At 36.8% G+C, this 25,269-nt stretch overlaps 2 protein-coding genes across 10 annotated transcripts in view; both read left to right on the plus strand.

Moving 5' to 3' along the window:
- The window catches only part of LOC134662488 (proton channel OtopLc), a 49,878-nt gene extending 42,313 nt beyond the window's left edge, over positions 1-7,565 (plus strand). For 4 of the 9 annotated variants that reach the window (XM_063518725.1, XM_063518726.1, XM_063518727.1 and 1 more), the window contains 11 exons: positions 20-100; positions 811-925; positions 1,273-1,433; positions 1,534-1,699; positions 2,113-2,274; positions 2,408-2,773; positions 3,030-3,246; positions 4,127-4,411; positions 4,964-5,198; positions 6,812-6,979; positions 7,410-7,565. In XM_063518725.1, coding sequence (XP_063374795.1) covers positions 20-100; positions 811-925; positions 1,273-1,433; positions 1,534-1,699; positions 2,113-2,274; positions 2,408-2,773; positions 3,030-3,246; positions 4,127-4,411; positions 4,964-5,198; positions 6,812-6,979; positions 7,410-7,550 — 2,097 coding nt within the window. In that variant the 3' untranslated portion in view covers positions 7,551-7,565. The remainder of the gene's footprint in view (positions 1-19; positions 101-810; positions 926-1,272; positions 1,434-1,533; positions 1,700-2,112; positions 2,275-2,407; positions 2,774-3,029; positions 3,247-4,126; positions 4,412-4,963; positions 5,199-6,811; positions 6,980-7,409) is intronic. The other 5 variants (XM_063518728.1, XM_063518732.1, XM_063518729.1 and 2 more) reach the window with 4 other exon arrangements.
- A 4,769-nt stretch (positions 7,566-12,334) lies between these two features.
- On the plus strand, positions 12,335-14,771 carry LOC134662924 (uncharacterized). The gene is made up of 3 exons (XM_063519229.1): positions 12,335-13,022; positions 13,465-13,660; positions 14,232-14,771. Exons 1-3 carry the CDS (start codon positions 12,575-12,577, stop codon positions 14,575-14,577), a joined length of 990 nt encoding a protein of 329 aa, XP_063375299.1. The 5' UTR covers positions 12,335-12,574; the 3' UTR covers positions 14,578-14,771.
- The last annotated feature ends 10,498 nt before the right edge of the window (positions 14,772-25,269 follow it).

The following is a 25,269-nucleotide window of genomic DNA, read 5'->3' on the forward strand; positions in this document are numbered from 1 at the left end:
TTCATATCATTTTGGGCAGGAGGTGTATCCCCGTAAGATGCGTGATAAAGTTCGTCAACAACAATTACAGATTCAAATGGCGCTGTATGCGTCAGACCAGGTGAGGATCATCGCATCCCGCTTGACACTTGTATCATATCATTGCGGAGAGCTTTGGATGTGCTGTCGTAGTTCATTGGTTGGCAGTAGTGCTTTTTGTGTTGAGTGTACGTTTTATAGGCTTATTGAAGACATGAGGCGCCACCACGCCATACGTGTTTAGTTAACGCGTTGATATTCATTGGGAAATAATCATTAATTGGCTGTTAAAATCGCTTGTATCTACGAATAAGTACTTTAATATAATTTTTGAATTAAATGGGAATATAATTTCAAATGCCTGCGCTGGAATACAATCTGTAATTTTAGCAAATATCAATATTGTAGAATTCAATGGACGATTAATTTAACTATTGTAGTACACTGCAAGTGTTCAATAAGTCTATTATTTGCTGTATGGTTTTGCTTTCTTGAAAAACGCCTGGTAAGCCAACAGAGCTGAGGAGTTTCTACTTTTGAACCAGCGATGATAATAGTAGGTACATATATATATAACATACGAGTGTAAGAAAGATTAACAGTAGGCACGAAATCGAGTAGTAATACTAATACATTTGCAACAATTTTATCACGATTGTACAGCGCCACTGTTTCACCGAAATTATGCTTCTCTATGAGGACTGTGATTTCATTGGATGGAGGTATCTTAGGTGGGTCATCTTTGGAATAATAATATATTGTGTTTAAAAATGCTTTTTTCTTTTCAAACAGCAACAAGATATTGTGGAGATGGAAGCCGGACCAGTGGCCAGACCAGTACGCAGACGGAAGACTTCTCAAAATGAGCATAGTCATGGTAGCTTTTTCTTACGAATTGGAGCTATTGGTAAGCCAATAATATATTAATTTTTTTTAAATACAAATTGCGGCTTTCAAATAAAATGCCGTCTTATTTATAATTTATGGTTTTAATAACAAAACTTTCGTGAGAGACAGACATATTAAATATATTAAAAACGGGTCACTCACGTATTTTAAGTCGAAAAACGCTCGACATGTTTCACTTCGTACCGAGAAGTGTCATCAGGAGCTTGCGTTTACGGTGACGGACCGGCGCAGACACGAAGGTACGAAGTGAAACATATCGAGCGTTTTTCGACTTAAAATACGTGAGTGACCCGTTTTTAATATAATTTATGGTTATTCAATTACTTATAATAATTATTGTTTTAGCTTTCGGCTTGGGTACCATGATATACAACGGCTTAGAATTCGGAACTTTCTTTGAGCTGCCCCTCGATTCTCCTTGCTATCTTATCTTGAAGGGGGTAAACCCGGTACTGCAGATGGTTTTCACCTTCATGCAAATGTATTTTATTTTCATGAACTCTCGAGTGAGTACATTTTTTTAGACAATAATATGAGAAATATTGACATACATACGAGTATATAAGGACTAATAATAATATTTAAAATCATATCTCAATATTTCAGTTAAACATTCATCGATTCAAAGTTATTGCCCGATTTGGATTAATGCACGTCGTAGCAACTAACATCTGTGTATGGATAAGAACATTGGTTTTAGAATCTTTAAAAGAAATCACCGACTACCATGTGAAGTATCCCAATGGAGTGTCCGGCGAGACAGTTCTTGGAGGTAAGATATTGCTTTAGATATTAGTTTTAAAAATATAGCGATCAAATAATCGATAATCTCCTTTAGCCTTCTTGGGTTATTTATTATGATATTGCATACGAAGCTAGTAGTTTAAAGCCCAGTAGAGTATTTTCTGTTTGTTTAATGAGCACGGATGTTTTAAGTAAATTTACGAAAATCTAAAGTGAAATTGGTTGATGGAGAACCGAAATAGGTGCCTATATTTTAATTATGACAGGATTTTTTATATTCAGAGCATCAATTAAATTTACGTCTATCTGTCAAGTCTTGGAGCTGATAGTTGACGAGACGGTGACCAAATAACACGGGCGCTGTCACAAGATAATTATGAAGCCTTATTGGACTTTTAGACTAAGTCGATTTGGCTAAGATTATCAACATTATTTTTTCAGGGGTCATTCGTAAGCATACTTTGAGGCACTCTGGAAAAGTGTTCGGAGCTGCGAGCACGGCTGCAACTGCTATTGCCTCAACGGCCGTAAACTCTGCCAAAGTCTTAGGAAATTCCATTGGTATAACCACAACCTCTGGTCCCATCACAACTCCTACAACGAGTAAGTTTTGTGTTACATTACATTACTTATTATTCGTTTACTAATACACTAATGTTGTATTTGTGAATCGTTCGCAGTCATATTAAAATCTGCATGTTACATGTCAATAAATGCGTTTTAAACTAATTTTCAGCGACTACTCCCTCACCATATTTGAGCGGGTTTAATATGGGTGGGTTTCCTTCGAAATCGAAAATAATCGATGCCATTAAGAGTACTTTAGGGTACGATAATGGGATGGTTTATGGTCGCGAACAAGATGCTTGGCCCAACGATAATCCTTTCACAACGACTACACATGCGCCACTGGTTGATGAGAAAGTGACTCAATCTCAGTCGGCGATGTTAGAAGTGTACCAAGGGTTTTACTCGTCGACCTTGAAACCGATTGTCAGCACTATGGTGCAGAGTTCGACCTCTGGCTCGTACTTCACGAGCAGGGACGAATGGGGTAACAATGTCGAAACCTACCGCGTTGACGAACCGCCTCACTCGCCAGGTTTGTCGGAGTGTCGTTTTGAACTTCACGTTTACGTTCACCGCCGATGCACTTTTTATTTGCCGTTGCCTGGAATATTGTAGTGCCATCAGATTATATTATGTATAGTAGGTTGTTTTGTGTTTCCATAGGAAATCGTTTTAGGTATATTTTGTAACTTTTATCATATCACCTTTTGTGCATGTTTGTCGTTTACGTATGTTCATGTGTATGTTATCGTTCAATGATGATGCTAATTTCAAAAATACGTTTTCAGCGAACAACTCTTCGGAATTGTTTGAATCTGTATACAACCTGCAACCGCAAGCCCTGATCGCCAACATCGATAACACCACAGTATGCGGCCGAATTCCAATTATGGGAACCATCGTTACAGACTCTGCTCCTTACCTTTATCCGTTCATTATCGAGTACTCTTTAATCGGGGCCGCTGTTATCTACGTCATGTGGAAGCACATTGGCCGCTATCCTAGGTAATCTTCTTTAAAATTTACCATTAGAAGCATGTTGTAACCGAAACGCAACCTAACGTTTTGATTGACCAACCTAACGCACAACCTTTATCATTCCAAGAAAAGTAGTTTTCACAGTCTATTATCTGCCGGTTTTACTCATATATAATAAACATGATGTTTGGCTATGGCTATTAACCTGACTCATATTTACACCACGAATGCTTCCCCTAAATCTTATCACCCTCATCAGCTGACACAGGGTAGGAAACTCCACTAATAATGTAGTTTACGCTCAAGGGGCCAATGATTGGTTGGACGGCCTATCGATAATTGGCCCCTTCATTTATTCTCACTAGTTACAAGTGTTACAACCAAGTTGTTACCACTTGTGACGACCGATTTTTATCTCACTTGTTTTCAGTGGTAACAACAAATCTTTATAGTTACCTCCAGCTCGCTTTGGTGCTACAGCGACAACCTGTTGGAAGTTGGTCAACAAGTTTGACGTTTAAATTGTATTACTTATAGTGTTCAATAATAATAAAAAAATACCTAGTTAAATATTTACCACCAAAGTGAGTTGCTGTTACCTACTGGGAATTAATTTTATATTAAATATGTTGTTACCACTGGGAACAGATGAGATTGTTTCTTGAGTGATTACTACTGGTAACAATTTTGTGGTAACTAGTGGGAATAACCCGATCTCTACAACCTTGAAGACAGTGACTTTCAAATGCAAAATTAGGCCAATGATTATATTTTAAAGGGCCGGTGTCATGGAGTGGTTTGTCCTATATTAATATTAACAGTAATTATTCAGTAATATTAGATTTGAAGTAAAACCGGCAGTTAGTGTCGAGATATTAAGTACTGATGGGTACGCGTTTGGTTGCAGCGTGGCCAACGACGAAGATCTGGAAAGACGTCTGGAAGCTGTTCTCTCCCGCAGGGCGGCAGCACTGGCAGCAGCTCAGCGTGGAAACCGCGTCGACTGCGCCGGAGCTTCCAAGGGACTCTTCTGTGGACTGCTGCTATTGGTTGCTTCGCTCATCTGCTTGATTCTCTTCTTCGTGCTCATTAGACACCAAGAGTTGAAGCGCATCTCGATCTATTTGGCTGATGTATCCCATTGCGCTCTGATGGTTTTATCTATATTGGCGATCTTAATCGGATTTATACGGTAAGTTTCATGTTTCTTGTTTTACTTTTGTTTAACCAATTATAAAGTAATAGTACGTAATGTTTTCTTCCTAAAGGCTTCGTCACACAGGCATGTTTTCCGGGCGCGGCGTGAGCGGGGCGCGCCGCTTTAACATACAAAACGCTCACGCCCCGCCCGGAAAACGCGTCTGTGTGCCGAAGCCTTAAGTTTATTAGAAAATTTTATTCAAACGTGGTTACCATCTATTTATTATTACGGTATCCTTTTCTAATCGTGTGTCTAATACTTATAGAACGGTTAGTTAGTGAGTAAAAACCTCCATTACATTAGTTGCATTGTTTTTGTTTACTTTCTGTCCACGTAGTTACCTACCTATTTTATTTTAGTTAGATTTTAATTTTAACTTTATGTTATTTACTTACTTAGTTTGTGGTTTTTCTCCTACCCTGCCCCTCTCCACGCTCCAATTTTATCTTCATTTATTACCTTCGTTGCTAACCTTCACCACGATATTGTGTGATCTTTACCCCTCAATCATTTACCATACTTGGTTGTCTCTGTAACGACCAGTGGTCGAGTAATGAGATGGAGCAATACCCCGTCCTACACCGAACCTCTCCGCAGGGTACAATCGTTGAAGTTCCGCTCCGAAGAACAGTCGGACTTGAACGACATCCTGCTGCGCGTGTCTGCCTTCGGTCTCTTCGTGTACGCCGTGTTCAGCGTCATCGCTGGTGGCATGGGAGCTTTTACCCATGAACCGAATTTGCTCGTCATGATTACTGGATGCTTAAGTGTTTTTCAGGTAATTTGTTTTTTTACTGTAGGTACCTACTACTCCTAAATATTTCTGTATGCATGTTGACTTGCTTCAAGGTATATGTATGTAAATAAAATTAATAGCAATCATCGCGCGGTAGCTACCTATATCGGGTCATAAATACCACGATCAATAAAGCTAATTTTATAGCTATGAGTGGAAAATCTTCATCGATCGTCGGTCTATAGTAATCCAATTTTGGTTTTCCAGCAATTAAGTTACGTACTGGGCTATAACCGCGAAAATCGAAGTTCGCAAATTGCGGGCATCTTTCTCTGTCACTCTTATTACGCCTTCATTGGAGTAAAAGAGAAAGATCCTCGCAATTTGCGAATTTCGGTTTTCGCGCTAGCCCCTCTGGAAAATAATAATCATCTTTCCTCCTCCTGCTGGTCCTTGCGTTTATACCCCATACTTGGAATGCCCATCAGGGCATCAGCTTCTCCAGTACGATAATCCACCATGTATTCCGGTTCTTGGCAGCATGAACTGCTTCGGCTATTTTAATGTTAAGTCTGGTCAGTCCAACTCATGGCTCCGCCCTCTTGCTCTTATTTTTGTCGACTTTGATTTCAGCAGGATTTTATTTTATTTTATTTTATTCGGGATGCTTAATGCCTAATATACATAGGTTGATAGACTTATCTGCTAAATGCAAATTACAAGCTTCCACATATATAATGCTAATTAACAAAAATATAAAGGTCTCGATATAGCAAAATATTACACTGTATAGGTAAATAGAATACACGTTAGAAATTACGAACACAAACTTAAGTCGGGTATCGTTAACTATCTATATTTATGACCAGGGGTCGGACAAAAAGTGCGGATGACGTCAAACCACTTATAGGATGATTTCAAATAGTATTTTTGATTTTCATAAACAATTATCACTTATCATTTATCAACCTCTTTATTAAACGATATCGCCACTTGAAATGAGTAAGTACGTTTTTGACTGACACATTGTCAATCAGATGAACAATAAATTGACTTCGTTATTGTTTAGCTATTGTATCTTCACGATTATATTTAGCTAAAATTTAGCTATAAAAGTATAATAACATCAAATTATCTTTTTTTATTTTTACTAATCTTACCTACTGTTCTCACTTTTGACTATTAAACCTATTTATCTGAGGATCCCACAGACTTGTTCTAAGTGTTCTAACTAATTTCAAATAATTATACCTTATGGTAACAAGTTTCGTTAAATTTATTTTATTCACTACATCACCCTACCACCTGTATTATTAATTCCATATTTACGATTATTTTGTTACTTCATTAATACTACTTTGTTACTACATGTCACACGGAAGTTTAAATACAAACTCAAACATCATCCTGTGTGCAAGATTACGTCATTTTTACGTCATCCGCACTTTTTGTCCGACCCCTGTTTATGACAATAATATTTTTAACATTATTAATCTTACTATGAAACAAATCCACATCGGGCATATCATTCAATTCATTAAATAGCCTAGTTGTTCGGGGGAAGAAACATTTTTTACGAATGTTATTGCGAGAAAGAGGGATGCGAATCAGGCGAATCATTTTCGGGCATACCTTTCAATGATAATTAATTTCAGGTGGTACTCCAACTGTTGTTCATCGCCGACGTGTCCCGCCGCCGCGTGCATCTCCCTGAGCAGGAGCGCAGCAAGCCGGCACGCCAGGCCGTCACCTTCCTGCTCATCTGCAACGTTACCATGTGGCTCATCTACACCTTCGAGGCACAGAAAGTGCTGGCCAATCCCGTAAGTATAGTTTTTTTACGGATACATACCAGCACATAACATACAAGCAGTAAGCATCATCATGTCAACTGGTTCAATTCTAGACATAGGCCTGAAATTTCAAAATTATTTTATGCGATGTATATTCGACTTAATAATATGTGAGTAACCCGTTTTAAATAATCTTAATATGTACGAGTTTAACGGGAGTTGTATAGTTAAGCCTGAAATAGTTTATTATCTACTAACTCACGACTCGTTTTAAAAGAGATCGCTCGAAATGTAGAAATTCATTTTAATTTTTTTTACACTTTTGTCGATGTTTTGAAACGCGTCTGTTGAATAATAAAATAATGAAGTGTTGTCATTACATGTTCCCAATTACCTACTTCACTTTATTTGTTCACTTTATTAAAAATGTTGTTCTTCAAATGATTAATATCAATTCCAGGTTCAATTGGACTTTTATGGCTACGTGGCCTGGTCCCTGGTTCAACGCTTCACTCTGCCACTTTGCATCTTCCACCGTTTCCACTCAGCTGTAACCCTAGCAGAGATATGGAAGACCAGCTACAAAGCGCGCCTGGAGTGAGCGTCAGAACTTAACGCCTGCTTAGCGCCTGGAGTGAACACCAATGAGCGTAATGGGTCTCGCAAAATGAGGGTTTCTGACATCACTTTCCATAACTCAGATCCAGGCATTACTAACATGAGTTACTAAATGTTGAACCTTCGATACAGTATAGGGAATGTGCAAGTGAGAATCCAATCGACAACAACGTCCTGGAATATACTGGGAAGCCACTGATTTCGTCCTTATCCGGGACAGCAATTGTGTAGTTAGAACGCGAACGGAATAAATTTTATTGTTGTCAAAATCATCCCGCAGATTAAACTCTCAATTGTAGAATCGTGCGACGAATTTTGCGAAGTTGTAAAACTCTTTGTTACTGTAGAGTTAAACTGATTGCTATCCCGGCGCAAATAAACAGCTGTTGAAGGTGAAACTACCTAGAAAGGGTTTTTTTAAACGTTTATTTGAACACTAGCAGTTTTTACGGTTTTTTTTTACATTCCATATAAGTTACAGATCATAATAAAATTAGGTTTCTTCGAAGACTGACTGTGGAGACTAACGCGACCAAACATTTTTTACAATTTGCATTGCCTACAATACTTTGCTTTTGTAGGTACGCACGTAAATACAAATTGCTCATTTTTATAATTCATATCTTGCGGTTTATAAAATTTAAATAAAAAAAACTTTTACTTAATAATAAGTAAAATTGATTGATCGAAACAAGATACATAATTATGCATATTTAATCCCAGTTGTGAAAAGTTCCCTCCTTTGTTAGAATAATTTATGTGCCATGATTTTAGGATTAAGGCTCAATTAAAATTTGACAATATTTTACATTTTACCTTCATTCATAATTTGAGAGAACTACATAAGAGAGCTAACATTTTTTTGTATAAATATCGTTTAGTTCAGAATTTCTAATTCCTTCGGTGACGTGCCGCATTTTTGAAGTTGTAACAATTTAGATATTAAAAATAATATTAACTACTATATTAAAGTTTCAGAAGATTTATTAGCCAACGTATAGATTACCTTGATCAGATTATTTGATGTAAGCGAGTAGAAGTATATCGGAAGTTTAACATAAAAATTTCGGAATATTTATAATCGTAAGCCGGTAGTGAATAGTGGGAAGTATGTACTTAATTTTAGGAGTACATACCTACAGATAGTAATGTACTTTTTTCAGCTGCAGTAAACTGCTTTGTACGGATGATTTTGGGTAGTTTTGTAATATGATTCAAAGATACATTTTTATTGCAAGGGGCCATGCGTAATGTGACAAATTCACCATTGTAATTGTAAGCATGCCCACTGAATCATAATTGAAACACCAATATGCAATAATGATGAAATGCACAAACTTCCTAATGCCCATTTCTGAAAATGGTCTCGATAAAGATAAAGTAAACAGTCAGGTAAAAGAGGAAATCTAAATTACCCTGTAACACTCTGGTTTTTTGTACATTTATACCGGATTTTACATCTTTTTTGAACAGCATAGGATGGACCCGTCTCTGGGTTTGACATATTGTCACCAACAACAATTTCTTCTATACTTGACTGTCATAAAAAGGCAATGGTACGTGCACGTACAAAATGGCAATACTACCGCCTTGTTGCATTAAAAATGATCACTGCAAATATTTTCGTAACGATCTGTGGCCTATTTTATAAAGCTACAAGTTATAATTTACAAGCGGAAGTCTCTTTCTAACCCTATGTGTTAGAACGAGACTTCCGCTTGTAAATTGTAACTTGTAGCTTTATAAAATAGGCCACTGATCTTTGTGTGCAATCTATTTTTATAGGCTTATTAATTTTACATACGATATTAGATGATGTTGAATACGAAACGCGTCATTTATAGGTACGTGATATCAGTTCGATGTTATGGATTTTGTATAAAATAGTTAATAATTTATTTATTTATAACACATTTATTAACTTTGTAAATTAACTTAAGGTAAAAGTAAACCTAATCACTATAAGGTCTGGGAGTGTGTGTGCGAAGCGGCGTGGTGTGTATCTAGTTAGTTTTCGAATGGTTTTATTATATTTTAATGTTAAAGTAAAGTTCGTAACTTATTACTAATGCTAAGTTGAACTGTGAGCCCCTCAGATAATTTCCTGAAAGCTTTGGCCTCTGTCAGTTTGCGAGCTGTGTGAAACACGAGAGCTAATAGGCTTGTCTCATCACTGCCGATATTTTAACACTAGGACCTTTGATAAATCTATACTAAATATCTACTTATCAACTCGTTCAATTTTGTAGGTGATATTTACTGTGTACCTAAATGTTTGAAACAGAAGATGCCGACGTTTATGCGTTAGGTTAGGATTAACATTGTAATCCACCCCACACGTGGATACTCAATCAGTGTTGAATACCTAGATACCAAAAATTAAAATTTGGAAATTCTACTTTATAGTATATGAGTAAAAATAAATGTCTATTGAATAAAATAAAATAATATATGTGATCGTAAGTTTTATTTATCGTCCTCTGTGTTAAACTAAGCCATGACTAGGTATATACAATCCTGAGGCATATATTATACTAGCTGTTGCCCGCGACTTCGTACGCGTGGATTATTATATTGGTCGGTATATGTAAATTACATTAGCTTAGAATATTATACAGCAAAATATAGCAGTTGGGACGGTTAATCATTTGTTCATTATTATACAATGCATGAGATTTGTATTTCACAACCTGGCAAAGAAGTTTCAATAAACTGAATAAAATTGTTCTCGATATAATCCCTCTCACACTCAAAACCCTTAGAAGATTTTTAAGTCCACTATTTAATAAAACCTACTACCTAATTACCTATTTACGAAGTTTGAAGCTAGGAACTTCAAACTTTAAAAATAAAATTCGAACCCTATACAAACCTTCAATCCCTTTTTAACTCTTTTAGGGGAATAATTTAAAAAAACGCTGAATTTACTTTTCTTGTATTTTAATAATATGCATTTATACAACGATTCAAGTCCCGCACTCAAAAAAATGTTTGACCTCCATACAAATTTTCAACCCCTTTTTCACCACCTTGGGGAATAAATTGTCAAAAACTCTGAAATAGTTTTCTTTTCTTTTAATAAAATAGCTTTTTACGAAGGTTTAAGTTTCTAGATTTAAATAAAATTTGAACCCTATACCGTAAAATGGGGTGAGTAGGCGCAAAACTGACATTCAAACCTCGATAACATTTTATTTTTACATATGCAAACTGAATGGTGTATATAATAAGTGTTCCGGACGTTTGTATTTTAGTTTTTATTTTATTTTGGGTAGATAGTTCCATTTCATAACTTTGACGATAAACAGGAAAACCCACCTCACCCCGTAGTCCCTCGTATTTGGGGCGAGTTGGGTTTTCATACAAAGGTAATTTTGGAAGATTGTTGGATCGATTATTTTTATTATGAGTATAACTATACCTCCATTTTAAATTGGAATACATTATTTTTGTAGCAGTAGCCTTAAAAACCCATCTCACCCCCCTTTCAACCCTTATCTCCCCATTCATATACCAACTCTCCCCGCGAACCCTACTCACCCCATTTTACGGTACAAACTTTCAACCCCTTTTCGACCTTTTTAGGGGTGAATTTTTAAAAACGCTGAAATTTGTATTCTCTTATTTTAATAATATGCCATTATACCAAGATTAAAGTCTCGCGGTCACAAAAATATTTGATCTCCATTCAAAATTTCAACCCCTTTTTTACGAACCTGAGGGATGAATTTTCAAAAATGCTGAAATTACTTTTCTTGTATTCTAATAATATGCCTTTATACTAAGGTTCAAGACCCGCACTCCCCTTTTTTACCAACTTAAGGGATGAATTTTCAAAAGCGCTGAAATTACTTTATTTGTATTCTAATAATATACCTTTATACAAAGATTCAAGTCCCGCACTCAAAAAAACTTTTGATCTCCATACAAACTTTCAACCCCTTTTTAACCCTTTTAAGGGATGAATTTTTGAAAACGCTGAAATCAATTTTCTTCTCTTTTAATATGATACCTTTTCACAAAGTCTCAAGTTCCTAGCTTAAAATAAAATTTGAACCCTAAGACAAACTTTCATCCCCTTTTTAACCTCCTTAGGGGTTGAATTTCTTAAAACGTCTCAATAACTTGTTTTGTAATCGGCTATTAAGTCTTTCTAAGAAGTTTCAAAGCATTCGTAATGGATTCCTTCTTTCAACCCCGTTTTAACCCTGTTAGGGGATGAATTTTTAAAAACGCTGAAATTACTTTTCTTGTATGTTAATAATATGCCCATATACAATGTTTTTTTATGGTTTTTTATGCACCGAAAACTTTTTCAACCCGTCATTATTGCAACCGAAAACCAAAACTGTCATGCCCTATGCCCTGATTGGTTGATTTGAACGCTCGGTCATGGCTCGGTCTTTGCGCGACTGCGCAGTGCGCAGTGTGTTTTTATGGTGTTGCCATGACATAGGCAATGGATTTCAAAATTTGGAATGAGGAACGTTTCAAAACCAAATCCTCGTTAAGCCCCCTCCACACTCGTGCGTGAATCGCGGCGTGTAGCCTCGAACGCGAGTGTCGATTCGATTTTCGCAAACATTTTCTTATCTCTGGCAAAACGTGCCTTTGAGTTTTTATCGCTCGCTCGCTCGGTCACCCACATATTGTAACATAAATCGCATGCAATTTTATTATCGTTAAGTGTGTAGAGGTCCTGAGTTTGACACTGTTGACACTGACAGTGACAGCCACACATTGCTGGTGGCCCGGATCGAATTTATCTTCAGATTTTCCTTATTGTAACGCAAATAACAGCGAGCTGGGTATTCCCTTTGGAATTCACAGTATAATGTGGAATTGTGGACCCGGGTTAGGGCGTTAAAAAAATATTGCAAGATTTTTCAACGACGCGCGAAGAATGAGTAATATCAATGGTGATATCATAGGACTTCATTGTTTGCATCATTAATTCAGTGATTATTGCCATCTTCAATTTATTTCCACGTTTGTTTTATAAGAACGATGTTATTACGTAGTGCGGCGTTGTTTTTGTTTCTAAATGTTGTGAGGACATCTGAGGTTGCTGGTTTGAGTAAGGATTTTGTTAGTGATGTTAACGCGAGATACTCGTTATGGCCGTCGATTCACCATGGAATTAGATTAATGACGATACGTAAGCGCGAGGTGGAGGCGCAAACGACACTGAAGCCTGAAGTACTCCCTGGCCAAGCGGTGGCTCAGGTTCATTCAGATATTGGAATCCAGGGCCCTAGCGAAGGGCAATCTGCTGCCCAGAGCGAAACTAAGATTGCTGTGACTCCTGTTCTGCCCCCTCAGTCTACTGATAAGCCTCGGTCTCCTGATATTGTCTCTGAATCGTCTCTGTTGGTTAAGCCTCATGTGTCGCCACTTAATGTAACCAAAAATGATAAGGATGGAGAAAAAGCTCCAATTATGGATAACAAAACAGGTTTGTAAAGTGATGTATTTATAGCCTGACCAGTAATATATGATAATTGTCAAGAGGGCGCTGTTATTCTCATTTATAGGGTGACAATTCAGTGTAGTATGAAAAAATTAGTTCCGGTGAAATTCCACAACATGGCGAACCCTCAATAGATCCTGGTTCACCTATACAAGATGCAATGTGCAATAGCATGTTAATATTGTTTGCATGAAAATGATATGGTCATGGATGTTTATGACACTGTTTAAAATATAATAATAATTGAAAATTAAATATTCAGTTTGCTTTTTGGTATTGTTTTACTATACAAAACAAGGCGTTGTTTATAAGCATAGCTAGAAAATAATAAATTTTCTAGATGTACATTTGTACAAGTCACACTTTTTATGTAGATGATTACTAGTACCACTAAAAGTTAATTAACTTATCTGTGTTTACATTTCAGTGCACAAACCTGATAAAGCAAACACAACAAGTGATAATTCAACCAGTATAGTTGATAATAAAACGAAAGTACATAACACAACAGCTACAGAACCACCTAAAATCAACCTAACTGACCCTGGAGTTGTCAAAAGGGCTGCTATAGTGTTTGGCGGATTTGCTCTGCTGGCGATGGCTTACTACTTCATAATATACAGGTAAAAATCAACACTTATATGATTAATAGTTTTTCTTCTTTACAAAAAAAAATTGTTAGCCATTAGCAACTTTGGCGAGAGGAGAGGCTGCAGCATTCAAATGGCAAAAAAAAAAGATTAGGTTTTTCCAGAAACTTTACAAAATTCCTCCTGTATGGCTCCGGGACAGGGTCTAAACTAGGACAAATATGGGGAAACCCAGATGGATGGCAGCCCCTATTCAAGGCAGATAATTATTAAGTTGTTGAACAATAATAAACATACTACATACAATTATATTACTTACTCAATGTAACAATGAAGCTGCTATAATCATGCAATTTTATTAATAGGACTATCTCGGGTTGATTTGATTCATCAATAGTAATTTAGTTATGTAATAATATTTGCTATTACTGATAATGAGATGTAATGTTTAGCCATTTGAGGGTAGATGGAAACATTACACGATTCAAGCTGTTTTCTATTTGCCTGTTTAACTGATAAATGTTTAAGTACCGGGAAATGTTTTTAAAAACACATTGTTTACCTTTTTTTATGTGAATTTAATTTTACAAATCCATGTTTCCAGGAAAAAAGCCAACACCAGTGATGCTAAAAGTACACACAGCTCAATCGATCCAAATCAATTCCGGTATGGTGTTCTACAATCAGAGGACAACAGAACTAACATGGAGTTGTCCAGGGTGCCGCTAACAATGGAATCAGATGAGGATGACGATGAAGACTTGGAAATATTTGACCTAGGACAGAAGAAAAAGTCACTATCATACATCAACTTAGAACAACATGATGAAGATATTGTCTTAAATGACTCGAGAAGTATAGATATGGATAATCTCCTTGTGGACATTGATGACACGAATACGGACACTTTGATTAACTGGTCAGGCAATGGTAGTAAGTCAGTATTATAATAAGTGTCTAGATAGCATGCTCTGAAAGATTTTATTTTTAGTTTTTTATTGATTTATTCATATAAAATGTGCGAAAAATCCTTAGAAAAGGTTAGTTGGAATTAAATTCCAAATAGGGACAAACGCAAATTTTATATGAATCACAACACGAAAAATATTGCATTTAAGAGGATCTTATTGATAAATTGTTTATTGTTGTACAGGATGTAATTTCAATATGTTTAAGCCCTAACTGCTGAGCAGAGGTCTCTTGTAAAGGGAATAATGACCTTAAATGTTTTAATATAGGGTATAATGTTGAATGATTGAGTACCTAGATAGTGTTCAGTCTGTTACTTATTGCATCTAGGCCATGGCTTTGAAATCTAACGAGACTCGATGAGTGTCTTGCATGCCATCGCAGCAAATTATTTGGTGGCATCAGTACAATCGTTTCAAGTTTGTTCGTATTTAGTCATACTTGATAACAACGCGTGTAATTAGCCGGATTTTGCTTCGTTGTATTCTTGACCTTGTATTTGCTTTGAGCACATTATGTCTAAGTTTACCTTGTTTCGCGTGAAATGAAGGAAACTTGGCGTCGTTTGTCATAAAACTTGTTGTTATGGAAACATTCTACACTACCCGTAGTTAGAATTAAGATCAGTATGCCTAATAATATATGTTATTTTCGATCAAAGGAAAGGCGTATTAAAAATATGGGGTGGCATAAATTTCGTTTCTGCTTTCTTACAAATGAGCGTAGCTATGGACAGTGGTAGGATATTGCAATTTATATTCACTATTTGCTTATTCTAGTACTGAACACAAAAGTAAAAACACTACTGTTCTAGTGGATTATTAATAGGTAAAAAAATTTGGACCGACTCTGCACAAGTTTATCTAATATGTACTTGAAAACATAATTTGGCCCTTAGGCTTGTCTGTCAATGCTTCAGTGCACCAGAACTAAATGTTGAGGTTGTGTTCTGAATTTGTTAACTTATTGGCGACGTTAAAGATGCTGAGAAGTGTTGATAAGTACAGTCAGCAGCAGAAGTTGCTAAGCGGGCGAGGTGTTCAAAATGACCTTGACGCGCTCTTATTCTCTTAACAATAAAGTCGCGTCAAGGTAATTTTGAATACCTCGCCCGCTTAGCAACTATTGCTGCTGACTGGCTATTGTCTGCGGGTGGATCTCAGCTCGTTGGTTTTTATAAACAAGTAACATGATTTTACTATAAGGTAGGTACTAAGTTGGTGCGTGTTAAAGTGATTTTCTAGCCTCCTAAGGCCCAACGAAAAATAGAGTATGTAGTCAGTACGGCCCCTAGTCCCACCAGTAGTACTATTGTTTTATACTCATTCAGACCCAAATACTTAAAAGACTTTTTTTTAATGCTATTGACATTATTGTATTTACCTTGTACAGCACTTTGATTTTTTTACGAACTTGTTAAAGGGCTCACAGACAAAACAAAACAGTCCTTTAAAAGTTCGTACACGTCAATTTCGATAAGCTCGAAATTTGAAAACAAAATGATGGGTTTTCTATTAAGTCCTACTGGTAGGACCGTGGTACGCTATGACTACACAATTGTTGTAGGAGCTGGGTCTGAATAACAAAGTTAATAAGTACTATGGGTAGGACCTTGGGCCTTAGCTTAGGAGGCTAGTGTTGTTTTAAGGTACAATCCAGACAGTTAGCTTCTGATAAGAAATACTGTTCAGCCTCAGTCACCCAATGCTTGATGCAATTTTGCGGCCAAAGCTATCGTCTAAGCGATCAAAGCTACCGTCGCGAATATCTTCGCGATAGTTCATTCGTCTATTTGCCTCTGTCGATTCAATTTAGATGCGCGATTAGACAAACAGACGAACAAAGAATGATATGATTGGTACCTATGCAAGTTTATTTTGTCGTAAAAACTGTGTCTATAAGCTTCTCCGGATCTCGTGACATAAACTGAACCTTTTAGGTCTGTTATTTATTTTATTCAAAAGTGATTAACATTCGATTTCCGTTACTATATATTTGTTCCCTTCTTTATTCAATATAGTTTACAATGAAAAAATACAATAATAAAAGAAAAACTTAAAAACTACTACATTTAAACCAAGACACTTAACATAAAACTAATAGCTAGGTACTAATACTAGGTAACTAATCAAATAACTCACCCCGAGTCATTCCAGGCGCAAAAGTCCCCAACACGCTCGCTGCGTTTCCGCGTTGAATCGCAATAGATAACCTTTGCACCAGGAATGACCCGGAGCGGGGATCAAGTCCCCTCTCTCGCAAGCGACTCCCGAGCTCCCTAAAGAAGGACCGCGCCTCCGAGCACCAACACCCAGTGGTCTCCACCGCGAGCGGAACAAACAAATAACCACCCAGGCACGCGTACTTTTCCCGCTTTCTAAGAGCAGCTATCTCAGCAGCTGCCCCCGCTAGACCTACTGTGCGACTCAAGTGCGAAGCATATTTGTTTGAAGTTAATACAGTTGATTGTGATCATTCCAATAACCACCAACTAACTGTGTGTAACAAAGTTATTATCGCATTTAACCTGTTTACTTTTTTATATAGATTAGTTATATCTTGGTTGACTCTTGGAAAGCTCATGATTTTTAAAACTAATTATTTCAGACACTAGACCAGGTATATCTACCTACTCAAATCAGTATTTGTCCAGCGGTTCTAAAGTAAGACAAATGCACATTCTATTAGCGATAACACTGATAATAGGTACCTACTTAACAATCTTAACATTCAATTATTGTAAACTATTTTTATGGTGTAATGGATATGCCTATATTTGGGCCTAAGTTATCTAGGGTAAACTTTCCAATGGTTGTCGTTCTTAGAACTATCCTCTATTTTTGTTAGAAAGCCACAGCTGCTGCCTTGAAATAAGGTTAAAGGTTAAACCGTTAAACATTAGTTTAGTTTACCCTAATTTATTCCAAATTACTGTAAGATTATTGTTAAAGGCCTTTCATGAGTTAAGTTAGTATGTACAATTTTTTTTAACTTAAAGCAAAATTAAACATAACATTCTAAATGTAGTTACTAATTCTACGTTAGATACAAATATAAGGTGAAACTGAAGGCTACGTTTACTACTAATTTGATGTGTTCCCTGCATGTTGCATATTATTTATTAAATACCATTGCTTGTGCAATAAATAAGTGCATAGTACCTACTTTTGTATGAATCAGATAATTATTTTGTAAATTTTATTTAAATATTGTCTTGTTTAGTTATTTCTAAATGTTTAAACGTGCCATGTGCCATTATCATTTAAAAAAAAGCGATTCATTGTTAAACACGCCCGCAACTCTTTCAGTTTACTCTTTATAATCCTGGAACCTACGTCAGACGAGCTCAATTTTAGCTGTTTAGTTTATCGACTTATGTTTTCTATAACACCCCGACACGATTTTGTTTCTGAAAAGTAAATTGCAAAATAAATCAACTGCTCAAAAATAACTCTGTACCTATATGTACTTGCAATTGAAAGTTGTTTTAGAAATCTCGGCTATACCCGCTAAAAACGGAAATTCGCATATTGCGAATATTCTTTGTCACTCTAATTACGCCTTAATTGGTGTAAGAGAAGAGTGCCCGCAAGTTGCGAACTTCGGTGTTCGCGGTAGGCCCTCTGTCACTGAAGTGGGATTCAGACGGGACAATTCTTCGCACAATCTGATTTATTTGTCAATTTTACAATAGCTAAAGGCAATTAATATCATTTCAATATCTATGATAAAGATCTATCGATGACAAAATTCCTCTAACATATCAATAACAAAAAAAATGTAGACCTGCCCATGGACCTAGAATATTACGGACGGACTGTCACCTAAGACAAACTGTGACACTGCAATGGCGGACGGTTTGAATGTGTGCGTGTAGACGAGTGTTACCATGTAACACAAATTCTCCCCTAATGGTGAAACAATTATTTTTAATATCGTCCTTGTTTTCAAATAAAAAAATTAGGACAATTTTACGTTAGACAATAAAAAAGGTGTGTACGTATCTGATTTTATAGGTCTTGAAAATGCGCAATATTGCACAATTACTTTGTGCAAACATGATTTTCAATACCTAATGAATAATGATAGTTAGCATCGTAATGAAATCAGTTCGTCATGTTTATTTAATTTATACATTTAACTTGAAACATATATGGTTTTCAACAAAAGAAATATAATACATAACAAACAAACGTTAACTATCAAACATGCATGTAAGCGTCTAATCTCCTTAGTATCGGGAAATTACCATACCAACCTAGTTTGAAATGCACAATCAATAATTTAACCATTTACCTAAATGATCTCTTAATACATAATGATTTAATAAGAAGGGTATCAATTACCCTACTTTCGGGAAATTACCCTATTCATGTTCCTGGTCACACTCCTGTTTTGCAGTTTGATAATTTATAAACAACAAATTATCGTGATTTTACGTACTAATTGATAAACTTAAGTATGAAAAGTTATTCCGTGACTTTTCTTTCGATCGGTACAATTCTAGCAGGATTTAACTACGCATGCCGCGATATTTTATATTTTTCTTCGACATGTTTACTTCAATGACGTTTCGATTCGTCTGACGGCAAACTGGTGGATGTGGGCTGTCAATGTGTGTGTGTCACGCGTAAATACTATGAAACTGGTGGATGTTGGAATCACAGTTGTGTTGTAAGCGAAACTCTGTCCGTAATATTATAGGTTCATGGACCTGCCTGGTCTTCCATAGAACTCTGTTAAACGTGTACAGTGGTGATACCCTAAAGTTCTACTAACTGAACTATCTTGCTTTTGGGGTTGTTGCACGATTAGCGGCCAAGGTACCAACGGTCCAAGGTCATCCTGAACTTAGTGGGGCACGTACTCACAATATATTTTGGTGGCAAACCACCGTCTGCCACCTTGATGGCCTTGGTCGGAAGCCTTGTTGTCAAGCGTCTAGCATGGGCATTGGGCGTAAGCCCGTACAGCCATAATGACTCTAAGAACTTTAACATGATTGTACAAAATTAAGTATGTCAACTTAGTCTTATTACGAAGACATCGTGGGTACTTATAGAAAAAAAAGCGACATTAATAAACTTGAACCAGTTTATTAAAAAAGTGCCAAATTGAACACATTCATTTTAGAAGCACTTCTATATCAGCTCGCGATACCTATTCATGACACATGCATGGCAAAAAATAAGTATTAGCACTTTTTTTTATAGAATGGTTCAAGTCTGACACCTGGACTACCCGGGCTAGTATCCCGGATTCCTCCTATAGTTACAATGTTTTAAGATGTCCGAATTGTAGAAGAAACTCTTAAGTAGGTAACATTAAAGACACAATACAACTACATACAATTGAATAATCAATTAATGGGTACTTTGTACTTACCTATGTCCTATTATAGGTACTAAATATATACTTAAACGGTTAACCGTACCGCAGTTACATGAATTCTCAGTTCTATAGATCTACTTAAATGGACCCATCACTTCTAAGCTTTGGACTGTGATAGTAGACAAGAGAGTATTTATACTAATTATAAATGTATATTTTTTGGAAGGTCGGTGTTTGTTTTCAAGTGATATCGGAAAGTATTGGCTCTCTGTCACAATAAAAACTTATTTAATGTGCGCTTTGTAAAGTGTAAACCTTGTTTCTACTAATAAAGTTATATTAAAAAGGTATTCTTTTCATTTAGTCAAAATAGAATTCTGGACCACTTTAGACACTGCTAGATTATTTTAGGTACTTCATCTACTAATGATGAAAGACTGATGATAGTTTTTAAAATGTACCGTGTTCTAGTCAAAGTGGCCCGAATTTAAATTGATTTACTGCACTTACTTAAATATAGACGGAAAGCTATCCCCGGACTACTAACGCAACTAGACAGACTATAGCACGGTTTCCTTATGTGATACCTACTAGATCTAGGCGTCTGGCAGCTGGTTATCGGAACTAGACATGTTTCGTTGCCCTTAAAATAGTTGATTACTAGTCTAAGTCTAATAATAGGTAATACCATGTACCTACTTATTATTGTCTGTCAAACATTAGTCTATAATACTGTTCGAGAAATGGGCCCTTGGACGCCGCTCTACACAACGGCAGACCGAGAAATCTTTTGTACTTACCTTGAACTTTTAGGTTAAACATTAAGAAGTTTATATGAACGAGGTTATTTTCAATTAACCCCTCGTATGCTTAAGACACGGATCCGTGCGTGGGAATTTAAATGCGTGCGTGCGTGGGTTTTACATGTCAAGGTCACTTTTTCAATTATCAAATATGACAGGCCGCATACGAGGGGTTAAAGATTATTTATTCTAGATACTGTAACCGACAAATCTCGTTTCCCATACATGCTGTATCAACACCGCCAAAAAACTTTCCAGACAAAAGTGCTTGCTCGTAAAACGACAAAGGTCTGATTGTAGTCCCCGTGCCAGTCGAGGCACGTGCGGACTGTCTGCTGATATTGAGACAAACGAACCGCGCGTTCGGCTGATGCCGAGAGGTTTGTCGGCGTGCGTAACGTGGTATGTGACATTTTTAAATCCTCTTAACTCTAATGAACACCTTGTATTTCTATCGACTTTATAAAAAGGAAGAGGTTATCAATTCGACTATTTTTTGTGTTTTTGTTACATCAGAGGTTTGTTGTTTCTGAACTGATTTGGAAAAATATTTTTTGTTCAAAATTATAATTTTAGTTCCAAGTTGGTCCCATTTTTGTCAAACCCATTTCTGATGATGGGGTTCATGGGGAAATGAGGTAACTCCACAATTAATGCTATATTTACAGCAATGTTTATCAACAAATCAATCAAATGCATTCAAAAACGACTTCAAACATACGCTTTGAATAGGTAGCTATTTCTACAAAAAGGCATTGTTGGCGATCTCAGATAGGGTAGGGTTGCCAACTATTTTTTGGTAGAATATAGTATTTTCCAGAATAGGGCATCAAAATATAGTACATTTCAAAAAAATATGGTACTTTTAGATAAAATACTAAACATAAGTGTAACATACGTTTAATCGGAAATATAGTATTATAGCGTACTATATATTTTTCCAAAAGTATATAGTACAGAGAGCCAAAATATAGTACAATACTATATAATATAGTACGGTTGGCAACCCTAAGATAGGGTTGCCAGATGGTCCCGATTTTTAGCATGTGTTCCCGATTCCCGACGAAGTGAAAATTGTCCCGAAAAACAGCTTCACGTTATAAAACAATCATTTCAAGTTCCGAACTGTCGTCGAGCGAGCAAGCGACCCGCGTCGAGCCCGTCAGCGCGCGCGCGGGGCGCGCGTGGCGAGATTGGGCAGAGTAGCTGACGCAGTGCCAATAATGTAAAATATCGTTGTTTTTAATACAATTAATTTAATTTGATAGGTTTTTTCCCGACTTAAGGCCCAAAATCCCGAAAAATTTATATTTTTTCCCGATAATAGCGGCTTTCGATCTGGCAACCCTAATCTCAGATAATATTCAGTCTGTTGAGCCCAAAAAGTGTTCTTTAGGGTCAACTTATGAATATTTTGCCATATGCACCTAAGGGTAGTAGGTAAATAATCGAAATAACTAGGTAGGTACGTCCGTGATTTAGTTGTAACTTGAATATTTTGCCATATGCACCTAAGGGTAGTAGGTAAATAATCGAAATAACTAGGTAGGTACGTCCGTGATTTAGTTGTAACTAATCATTAAAAACTTTCGTTCACCGTAGTTGGATTAGAAGATTTTACGGTAGGTACTTACTTGGTTTTGATTTTACTCAGCCCGTCTCTGTTAAGGTTGAGAGATTGAATGGATTGGCAGAAATTGTTTACACAAGTCTAGTCTTAATGCCAATAGATAGAGAGTAATGAATCACTATTCTATTTGCCGAATCTTAGCATAAAAAGACTGGCGTTTATCATGTTGTCAAATGGTTAAAAAAGCCTTCATTCATCGGTATAGTTAAAATGTTAGGTAGGTCATAGAGAAAAAAATACATAGAGTGCTCACTCCATACATCAGTTTTAGTACCAAAAAGACTATTAGCATCTAGCATCGAGTAGCGGAACTATCAGTACTGCTACTTGACAATAGATGTAGCACCGACCGGAAAGTCTTATGCTGTTGAGATAAGACTTTCCGGTCGGTGCCACATCTATTGTCAAGTAGCAGTAGGCTGATAGTTCCGCTACTCGATGCTAGATGTCGACACTGAAATTAATAGTCTGAACTGATGTATGGAGTGAGCACTCTTGTCTTATTATATTTCTCTATGGGTAGGTGAAGTGCCCAGCCCAGCTGTCATGTCAGCTTTAAGCTTTTGTCATAACACGCAGCAGCAGTAGGTAAATGGTCACATATTACTGAGACCCTACATCGCACTTACGGAGTTTCAAATGTCAATTACTATTTATATACACCTTCTGACTATCTCTTAGTGGACTTCGGTCCCCAGGCATAACACCCGCCTGGAGAGAGTACTCTCTATTGCCCTCTCTACCTTCCCTAAAGATCCAATTCACATCTAATAGATATCTAACGTAAACGTGACATTGGTTGCCCGAATTGCGCTGCAAAAGAGAACTAGTTGATATCTAAACTATAACTTATCTCGAATGGATCTAGTATGTGTCATCTCAATATCTTGAAGTTCGAATACGGCAGTATGGATTATACAAATGTATATCGTCTTACTGCTACTTATGGGACAAATAGGCACCTACAAAAATTTTGAAAGTTAATATGTAACAGCAGCCCACATTCTCTAGTCTCTAGTCCCACATTAAACAAACTGATTAATGTTAGTGCTGTCACCAGCTCATTTCCCTGAAAGAAAGGCTGTTTAAATTCATTGTGTACTAAACTCCCCACTGATGAAGAGGGCACGTTAAAACAACAGATAACGTAGACACACACGAATAAACCAGCCAAAGGGATCGCGTGATGGAAACAAACACAAGCTGCAATTTGCACTTTCATGTTTTTACTGTGCAAACAGTTCTAGTATCTATTGCTTGAGGTATAGAGTCTACTTACATTCTAGTGTGGGAAGTAGCAAATTGTAGTTACATGTGTGCGTGGTGCTTTTTAAGAATGACTTCGCAGTTAAGTTGTAGGGGAGATACGAGTATGTGGATGACGAGCGCACAGACAGACTGGTCTGTCAGTTCTTCGTCATGTTAATGAAGTAGTACTCATAAGACAGAACACCCTCGGTGTGTAACATTCTGTCTGTCATAGGCGTTCATTTCACTTTTTAATATTTTTATTTGATAAGACAGCACCTAATTTCACCCCTTTGGGGCTAGGTAAGTAAATTGAAAAAATATCAAATTCTGATGAGTATAGGCAGGTATGGCCATTCAAAGGAACCTAGGGACTGTGCTAGGGACCTACCTAGTTGTATGTAATTAGTCAGCTTCACTTCACGTGCAACTAATAGGTTGTAGGTAAGTATATAAATACAGAAGTATGAGAGTAGTGTCACTAAAAAAATGGCTACCTAGCTAAAAACTTTGCGTGCTAATGCAAAATTGTATTTTTTTACGTTGGAACGCTACACATTTTTACACAGGCAAATGGTACTTATCTAATAATTCACACGGAAAATTAGATAAAACAAAATAAATAAAACCATTTAGGTTACGAAACCATATTATCTACCTACGTACCTATCTTAAAACATCATTTCGACGAGTCCTTTAATACATTTTTATTATTCTTTACGACAACCGCGTACCTCGCACTCAATATCCTATTTTAGAAAGGTAAATGGAATAAAGGTATCCAAAAACAGTTGTAGCAATTAGCAAAACATAACTCCCTTGTCGACCTAAAGCTTATTAAAATATTATTTCGTCCCTTCTATCCCTGCACAGCTCTTTGCTCGGCCCTACGTTGCATTGATGTTAGGAACGGTTTAAGCTATGGAAGGTTAGCGACAAAATTAGACATTTGGGTTATCTTATCTCCCACAATCACATTACGGAGAGTTTACTAAGGACCACCGACCACGCATAAGTAACCATACACACCGCGACGCAAGGTGAACTATACGCAGCAGTACCTAATGTTTACCCCAAGAGCTTTTTTTTATTGTTGTATCGTTGGATAGGTTTTTCAAAACGAATAAGGGTCTCCAAGAACCATTTTTTGATAAAGTTAATATTTTCGGAAATAAATGCTTCGAAAGAAAAAAATGTGTCCCACCTCCTCTACCTTTTGAACCATGGGTCCAGAAAATATATTTAAAAAATGACTTGATTTTCGGTTACTTTGCGGCGGATTGCTAAAGTTTTCTGTACGTGAAAAACACTGATTGATATTTAAACAGTGATTAAAATAAGTAAAATCGCGGATCGGCGATGTCTTGTCGCCAGGCCCCGGGGAACGGCCCGCGAGCCGGAGGGTTCGGTCCACGCGGAAATGAAAAATAAACACGTCCGGACGACGCGCCGGCTGCGGAAAATGATGGGCCTCGACTGCCCTGCCCAGCTCACCACCAGCTACGAAACGCGTGTAGCGCAATGATATTATATAACCATAGATAGGTTATACTCATACTTGAGGAGCACTAAAAATACTTCCATATTTATTTCTGTGCTTACGAAGAAATCTGTTATTTTTGATTAGTTTTCTCATTCCATCCATCTTTGTCACACTCGTT

This window comes from Cydia amplana, chromosome 3 (genome assembly GCF_948474715.1).
Source record: "Cydia amplana chromosome 3, ilCydAmpl1.1, whole genome shotgun sequence".
NCBI lineage: Eukaryota > Metazoa > Arthropoda > Insecta > Lepidoptera > Tortricidae > Cydia > Cydia amplana.